The sequence below is a fragment of the Chinchilla lanigera genome, unplaced genomic scaffold (genome assembly GCF_000276665.1).
Source record: "Chinchilla lanigera isolate Chin_1 unplaced genomic scaffold, ChiLan1.0 scaffold00050, whole genome shotgun sequence".
NCBI lineage: Eukaryota > Metazoa > Chordata > Mammalia > Rodentia > Chinchillidae > Chinchilla > Chinchilla lanigera.
The window spans coordinates 13,120,739-13,129,480 of record NW_004955451.1 but is presented as its reverse complement, the minus strand read 5'-3'; the positions used below and the strand labels follow the sequence as shown (position 1 = coordinate 13,129,480).

The 8,742-nt window shown below is 58.2% G+C and overlaps 1 protein-coding gene across 1 annotated transcript; it reads right to left on the bottom strand.

Moving 5' to 3' along the window:
• Positions 1-224: 224 nt before the first annotated feature.
• On the bottom strand, positions 225-8,210 carry Copz2 (coatomer protein complex, subunit zeta 2; the record flags this gene model as incomplete). Its single annotated transcript, XM_005394251.2, is given in 8 exon segments — positions 225-399; positions 2,276-2,314; positions 2,966-3,017; positions 3,837-3,914; positions 4,663-4,718; positions 5,236-5,327; positions 5,712-5,793; positions 8,136-8,210. Coding segments are annotated over 8 exon segments (522 nt in total), but the record flags the coding sequence as incomplete, so codon positions are not given.
• Between the last annotated feature and the right edge of the window lie 532 nt (positions 8,211-8,742).

Here is an 8,742-nt window from a genome sequence, read left to right as displayed (position 1 = left end):
GACAGGGACGCAGGCGGTGCCTGCGCGGGAGACGCGGCGGGGAGCAGGCACTGCGGCCACGGCACCGTGCCACACACTCATACGCGGCCTCCCCCGTGCACGGGGGTCTCCGTGTCGCAGCCCCACACGCCCCAGGGAGCGGCGAGGCTGCGCGGCCCTGGGTGTCGCGCAGGAGCCCGCGTCCGAACGCACCGCTCTCAGGCCGCGCAAGCAGGAGGCCCTCGGCGGGGACCAAGCGGGTTTATTCGGGGGCCAGGAAGGGCAGCTCAGCGGGCCCGCAGGTCCCCGGGAAGGGTGACGGCGACAGCGCACGGAGCCCCGGGGGTCTTTGGCCTCGGGCCAGGGTTGCCGTCACTTCAGTAGCGACCATTTAATTTGTTCCTTGGCGGACTGCAGAACCTGGGGTGGTGCGGGAGGCAGAGAGAAAGTTGGGGAGACCGGAACGGCTCTCCGGGCGGCGAGGCGGCCGGGGTCCCCCGGTCACTAGGTGGCAGCAGCGCATCTCTGGCTGCCCGCAGGAGGGCAGCCCGGGGGCGGGAAGGGCCGGCGCGCCCAGCTCTCTGGTTCCTGCGTTTGCAGCCCCGGCGGCGCCCCGCCCCCTCCGTGCCACGCGGATTGCCGCCCACGGTGCCACGTGCCCGCGGAGGCAGGGCTCGGCCGCACCCCGAGACCTCAGGGCGGCCCTGGCGGGGGCCGGCGCCCCAGCCCAACCTGCGCCGACAGTGCCAACCAGCGGGGGCGAGCTGCAGTGAGAAGGCTGCAGTCCGCGGAGTTTAGGACCCTCTTCCTTTCTCAGGGACAGGAGGCTCCTCAACTTCTCCTAGGGAATCTTTCTCTTTATCCCCATTTGCCACTATTGCTTCGTATTTATTATTTTGGTCTTTTTTTTTTTTTTTTTTTTTTTTTTTTTGTCTTTTTGACACTGGGTTTTACTATGCAGTTCAGGCTGGCCTCGAACTCACTTTGTAGCCCAGGCTGGCTTCCAACTCTCAGCGATCCTCCTGCCTCAGCCTCCCCAGGACTGTGATCACAGGCGTGCGCCCCCATACCCAGCTCAGCACTATGTTCATATCTGCTCTGCTCAATGCCCCCCACCAAGTGCCGTGCACCCTAAATATGGCCATGCAGTTGCTCTCATTCCTGCCGGGATGAGGGCACACTCGGAAGCAGAGGGCAGTGCGGAAAGTGGGCACCCACCAGCTGGCCCGGGCTCTCAGCATAGCCACCGCGGGAGGAGGAGTCAGTGGCAGCCTGACGCTCCAGAGAAGCGGGTTAGTCTGAGCAGAGAGGCTCGCAGGCCGGCGGAGCGGGCAGGCAGTCGGCCTAACCGGAAGTCCATGCAGCCCGAGCGCTGACCTGGCCACAGGTTCAGGACCCCGCCCCGGCCACACACATCCGCGTACACCTCATCAGCACCATGCAGAGTAGGGCGGGGGTCACTCGGGGCGAGGCGTCAGCTGCTGAGTGGGGAATGTTAGATCCTGTCTCTGTGTTTGCTTGTCTTTTGCAGTACTAGGGGCTGAACCCAGGGAACACTGAGCTCCATCCCTAGACATTTTTAGTTTTTATTTTACTTTAAAAGACGATCTGGAGGGCTTGGAATTTAGCTCAGAGGCACAGCGCCTGCCCGGCAAGCACAAGGTCATGAGTTCAATCCCCGGTACCCGGAAAAAAAAAAAAAAAAAGAGGATCTCGGGCCGGGGATATAGTTCAGTGGCACAGTGCCTGCCTGGCAAGCGCAAGGTCCTGAGTTTGATTCCCGGTACGAAAAAAACAAAACAAAATAAAATAAGATCTCCCTGTGTGACCCAGGATGGCCTTGAATTTGCAATCCTCCTGCCTCAGCCTCCCAAGTCCTGGAATTGCAGGCATGTACCACTACGACTGGCCAATAAGGGACTGAATCCTTTAACACAGCTGTGTGCTGTAGTTCCAGCTACTCAGGAGGCTGAGGCAGAAAAATCACTTGAGCCCAGCAGTTCAAGGCAGCTGGGCAGCATAATGAGAACATCTTAAAAATAAAACAAAACACAGGCCATTCATTTTGGGTCCCATCCAACTAAGCCTGCCCCAGAGCAGAGGCAGCAGGCGGCACTGTCCCATCCCCCATAGGAGCGCCCAGGTGCCCACCTGGAGAGCAGGCAGGGTCTGTGATTCTCCCCAGGAGACAGCCCGTCACCAACCCACCCCCTCCTGGCCTTGACAGCCCGCGGGGTGCCCACCTTGCCCACCTCCAGCCCACTTCTGGCCAAGGCAGATGGATCAGGGGACCTACCTGGGCCACACTCTGCTCCGCCAGGCCACTGTCATCGGTCTGCAAGGCAGGCAGTCAAGGGGGGGGAGGTCAGCCCTTGGCAAGGGTACGGGCCAGAGGGGTGAAGAGGGGCTGCGGGCTGGGGGTGCAGGAGTTAGTGAGGTCTAGAGCTGCTCCCGTGTCCTAGGTCCGCAGAAGTCCTGGCACCCGGCCTTCGGACACCAGGACCCGGGGACCCCTGTGGTGCATGGAATTGCAGGGGTGAAGGAAATAAAAGATGGGGTGAGAGGCCCCTTCTGGACACAAGAAGGCACCCAAGCCTCAGGCCCCGGGGCAAGGCAGCCTCACAGTACCCTGAGGACGCCCTGATTTCCCGGCTACACTTCCTACCTGGGAGGGTGGGGAGGGCTTGGGGTCCTGCCAGGGAGAGGGGACAAGAAGGTCTTCTTTTTTGCCTTTTTTTTTTTGTAATGGGGATTGAACTCAGGACCTCGAGATTGCCAGGCAGGCACTGTGCCACTGAGCTCTACCCCTGGCTCCACTTTTTGAGACAAGGTCTCGCTATACAGCCCAGGCTAGCCTCCAACTCGCAGTGATCCTCCTGCCTTCTGAGTGCTGGGATGACAGGTGTGCGCCACTGCTCCTTGAGTTTTTATCACCTGATCCTGCAGTGGCTGCCCCCCCCTGAGGAGGTAGGGGGAGAAGACTCACCCTAAAATTCACTTTCTGGACCACTTGCTGGGGGTCACTTTCCAGGATCACACTGCAAGTCAGAAGAACCGGAGGAATATCAGCATCTCGGGCCCCCAGGCCTCCTCTACTGACCACGCTGCAGCCCTCTCTTCAGTGTGACTGTGCCATCTCCCCTCCAGGACCCCTCCCAAGTCACCCCCTCCCTCCCACCGGGGGTCCTCAGCTCTGCTTCTCCTGCACTCCACCCCGAGATCCACACCCATGCTTATCAGTGGGGAAAAATTGGGAAATAGATGCTCGGCATGTTGGCATACTCCTGTTATCCCAGGACTTGGGAGGCTGAGGCAGGAGGATCATCACTTGTTCAGGGCCAGCCTTGCTTACATAGGGAATTCAAGAAGGCCAGCCTGAGCTACACAGGGAGACCCTGTCTCAAATAGCCATTTAAAAAAGGAAAAAAGCAAAACATGGAGGAAGCCATAAAGGCACCTATGTGTTCTACAGATATGCAAGAAGCTTCCACTCGCTTCACTCCACAGCCTGGACGGCTCTCTCCCCTCATTACCGCTCCCCACCACACACAGAGCTCGAGGGTGGCGCCGAGCTGGAGCGGGGCAGGGCAGGGGAGGAGGCTCTGAGGTCTCCCGCAGGGCAGGGGCCCTTCTCCTCTTGGACCCTGGAGGTCAAACTGGATGTCCCCAAACGCTGCCTGGTAACCGCTGTCCTGGCTTGGCCTCGGGTTCCTTGCTCCGCTGGACTTCGGCTTACAGACAGCGGACTCCGTCCTCATGGGTAGGGGGTGGGGACCGGGAACCCGGGGCTGTGCTGGGGGCGCTGAGCACTGGGTCCCGGATGGATAGACCGCCCCTCTTTCTCCGGCCTGCCTCACCCGCCGTCCACAATCTCATCCAGCACCAGGAAGGCCCCGTCCAGGTTGTCCAGCAGCCAGCGCTTCTCCACGTTCCTCCTGAGGCAGACAGGGCGCCTGAGCCCCTGCCGGAACCGGAACCGGAACCGGAACCGGAGCTGCTCCCCCACGCAGGCGGCGGGCCCAGCCCAGCTTCCCCAGCCTCCCTTGCTTTGGCACCAACACCTACCCGGGACCCAAATGCATCTCACAGTCGGTTTAGGGGCTCATTTATTTTTGCATTATCTTAGATCGGTTTGCCCCGGCCACAGTCGCGGGGTCAGAAACAGAATGAGAATTCTGGGAAAACTGGTCAAAAACCCTGAGCTTGCCTGGCCTGTGATCACAGCACAAGGGAGGCTGAAACAGGAGGATCGTCATGAATTTGAGACCAGCCTGGGGTAACATAGCAAGATTCAGTCTCAAAATAAACCACCAAAAAAACACCCCCAAACAACAACAAAAAAACCCTGAGTCTGAGGCAGGAGGATGGCATGTTCGAGCCCCACCTGGGCAATTGAACAATTTAGCAAGACCTTGTCTCAAGCCATAAAAAGGGCTGGCAATGTAGCTCAGTGTGAAGGTCCTGGTTTAGATGCTCAGGTCCACAAAAAAGACAAAAAAAATCCTGAGTCGGGCTCTCTGTTGTATTCGTAGGTGTGACCTCAGGCAACTCAGGGAGGTTGTAATGGACAGAGCCTTGGGGCTTCTGTCTGAGGCTGGCAGGGACCTCAGGACTATAGGTGGGACCCACCTGGGACAACTGAGGCCTTGGGCCAGGCCCTGCAGGTCAGAGGCTGTCACTCACCTTAGGATGTGGCTCAGGGACTCAAATAGACAGGTGAGGACAGACACGAGCATCAGCTGAGGAGGAAGACACAGCGGCTGAGGCCCAGAGGCTCAAGAACCCTCGGCCACCCATGGGGGCTGCAGCCCCAGCCTCCCTGTTCACAGAAGCTGGGCTGGAGACAACTGCATTTTGACCTGAGACGGAATTTCAGAGGGTCTGGACTGGGTAGATGATGGTCACACTAAGGAAAAATCAAAGGTGGGCATGGAGGCACATGCCTGTCATCCCAGCACTCAGGAGGCTGAGGCAGGAGGAGCGTCAGGAATTTGAGGCCAGCCTGGGCTCCATAGTGAGTTCAAGGCCACCCTGACCTACATGGTGAGACCTTGTCTCAAATGAAACAAGGACGCGGTGACTTCATTTCCAGCTCCCTAGGCAGCTAAGGGGTGTCACAAGCACACATCATCCCAGAAAGAGCCATGCTTGCCGCCCCTCCACACCCTGGAGCCAGAGCAGGAGAGCCACGGTGACTCCCCACTGTACCCCAGCCCCCAGAACAGACTCCGTGTCCCCGAGCCCACCTGAGCTCACCTCGTTCTCCTGAGAGGAGCCCACCACATAGAGGAAGAGGTCCACGCTGCTCTTGTAGACGATGGTCATGCCCCCGAGAAACGCGATCTCACCTGGAAGTGGGGGACGCAGCTCTGGCCACCGCTGCCTGATGCCAGCCTGCACCCTCCTACCTGTCCCCTGAAAGACCAGTGCTGGGGACGCTGGGATGGGCTGCCCGCCCCCTGAGCTTCCATTTCTGGAGATGGCCCCATGGAGAGGAAGGAACAGTGCCCTGGCCTGGGGCTGGTGGCCGGGCCACCCACAGGCAACTTCCTCAGCCAGGAGGGGTCCTTCTATGATGGGGCGGGGGTGGCGATGGGCAGGGAAGACCCGGATGAAGGTCGAAGGAGAGGACAAACGGCCTCAGAGAGAAAGGGGTGGCTGGGGGTGTGGACACTGACGGTGATGGATGAGGGTATTTGTTTCAGAGTCTGGAGAAAGAGGCAAATACGTACTGTCGGTCTGGCTGGTCTTGTTGAAGACATTTTTCTCAAAGATCATCTGCTCCTTGCAGGAGGAAAACGTGTCATCGTAATACTATAAGAGGAGAAGACGAAGGGGTCCAAGCGCTCCTCAGGGTCTGCTCCTTCCAGGGGCGGGAATTGTGGGTAACAGCCACACGGGACCCTGCTGCCCCGCCCCATCTCTCCTTTACTGCTTTTACTTTATATTTTTGGTTTGTTTCTGTTTGTTTTCTTTTCTGAGACAGGGTTTCACTATGTTAGTTCAGGCTGGCTTTGAACTCACTATGTAACCCACGCTGGCTTTGAACTGATGGCGATCTTCCTGCCTCTGCCTCCCAAGTACTGGGATTATAAGAGTGCACCACTATGCTCAGCTCTTTTTACAACTTTTTTTTGAGACAGGGTCTCATTGTAGTCTGGGCTGGGCTTGAACTCACTATGTAACCTAGGCTGGACTCAAACTCATGGTAACCCTACTGCCTCGGCCTCCCAAGTGCTGGGATTATAGGTGTGCGCCACCACATCCAGCTCCTTTACAAACTTTAAACCAAAGAAAGTCCAAGTCTCTACTAGTGAGGCTGCTTTAGAGCCTTCTTCTTCCCCCTTTCCCTCCTTCTCCTTCTTCTCTTCCTTTTTCAGTAATGCGGGTTGGACCCAGGGAGCACTAAGTGACATCCCCAGCCCTTCTTATTCATTTTTTGGAGACAGGGTCTTGCTATGTAGTCTGGATGGCCTTGAACTCACTACCATATGTATCCCACCATTGCCTCAAAATCATAGAGATCTGCCTGCCTCAGCCTCTCAAGTGTTGGGCTTACAGGTGTGCACTACCATGCCCCATTGAGTTTACACTGCTTCCACATCAACCATCCTACAGGAAGGATGGCAGAACTAGCAGCCCTCCCTGACCAGTAACCCTCCTAACAGAAACTGCTTAACAGGTGTTACCCCCGGCTGTGAAGAAGTCATGGGTCTTCCCCACATTTCACAGTGATGGGGGCCACAGCTGGGCTTCTACACCCTGGATGATCTGGCTTCAGACAGGGCACTGGTGAAGATTAAACACCAAGAGAGAAGTTTCTGGCATATAAACCAAAAGGAAATCAGCGCTTTTTTCTCTTTTTTTTGGCTTTTTGAGACAGGGTCTCGCTATGCAGTCCAGGTTGGACTGGAGCTCACTTTGCAGCCCAAGCTGGCCTCAAACTCGCAACGATCCTCCTGACTCAGCCTCCTGAGTGCTGGTATTACAGGCGTGCCCCAGCATGCCTGCCAGCGCTTTTTTATTTGGGTTCAGTAAGCCTATCCCCTGACTCAGTTTCTTCATCTGTAACTGTGTGGGTTTGGCTGGGTGGAGGCCGGGGGGCGGGGGGCTTGCGCATCACCGATCCTCCCTGGCTCTCTGCTAGGGTAAGGTGTGGTCAGCTCACCTTTCACATTTCTGGGTGTGGAGTTTGTGGGATTTAGCACTTGAGCTACAGCCAAATTAGCAGTCTCCCTGGGGGCCCCTGCCAGGGCCAGCAAGTTTATTTGAACATTACAAAGGCAAAAAATTCCAGCCCCAAACAAACAAAAACCATCTACAGTGGGTTTCATAGCTAATTTAGATGCTTTAGCTCTGCTGTAGTTAACAGTGTGGACGGCTTGCTAGGACTGATACCAGAGAATTAAAAGGCACCAGGGAGAATCACTCCAAGCTTCAAGTCAAAATCTTGGAACCTGGGGCCGCACACTTGTGACCCTGGTGTTCTGGAAGGCTGAGGCAGGAGGACTGAAAGTTCAAGAGCTGCCTGGGCAGCTCCGTGAGTGATCAAGACCCTATCTCCAAACGGAAAGGATAAAAATCCCTGGGGATTTAACCAAGGGCCTTCTGTGCTCTCTTCGGTAGCACATATATAGAATAACCAAGGGCCTTCCCATTGGGCTACACCCCGGCACTGGAGAAAAGCAAATCTTGAGTTATGGTAACAGCACTGGAACTGAAGGTTATGCGCCTATCAACTCTACACCCCTTTTTCTGCATCTGTGAGATTTAAGTCTTAGGTTACACCCTCTCCAGATCCCACTGTTTCTAAATCCTTGCTCTCAATCCTCATGGTCACCAAAACGCAGAGCAAGAGTGTAGTTGTGTGTCTGGGGACCAGGGCTCCCGGGTCCCAGGCTCCACACCCCACTGACCTCCCGGGCTGACACCTTCCAGGCCACAGCCTGCTGCCCCGTGGGAGGACAGGGAAGTGACACACGTGTTGGGGAGCCTGAGCAGAAACAGGAGGTGTCGCCGGACAAGGCGGCAGCCAGAGGTCTAAGCAGGGCTGCTCTGTGTCCGCGAGACCCCAGAGGGGTCGCTGGGAGCTGGGTGGGGACCCCTCTCCCGGGGCCGCAGCACTGTCTTCAGGGTGGCTCAGGGCGGGGGGTTACCTTGGCCAGCAGCCGGCGTCCGTCATTATCTAGGATAAACACAGCCTTGATGGTGTAGAGGGAGGGTTCCTGCAACTGACCGGGGAGGAGAGCTCGGCTGGGTCCCAACTCAGGGGACCCTGCCCCGCCAAGGGCTCCACGGGAGCTGTGGACCGAGAGGCTCATCCGGAGGCTCCGGACGCCCAGCCCGGGTCCACATGGCCAGCTCCAGGGCGCACTCCGCGCGCAGACAGACGTCTCCTGCAGGCCCCGGGGTGCGCAGCGTCCTCCCGGCCCAAGTTCTGTCATGCACTGACTGCTCCAGAGTCCGAGTCTGAGTGTATCACAGAACCTGGGCCGGAGGGACAGGCGCCGGCCTCCTCCGTGCAGCTGGCCCGGGGCCCCAGAAGCGCGACCGCCACCCACGGGCGGCAGGGCGCTCCGCAGGCCCGCTCGCCCTGCTCCCCTCCCAGCGGAATCCCCCGCGCCCCGGCTCCCAGCGCCCCTGAACTTCAGCCGAGCCCGGCAAACTTTGCTCCCCTCCCGGGCCGGACCCCCTCCCCCGGGGCCGGGCAGCGGCGGCGCAAAGTTCCCCTCGCGGGCGCCAGCTGTGACTTGGCCGCCTCCC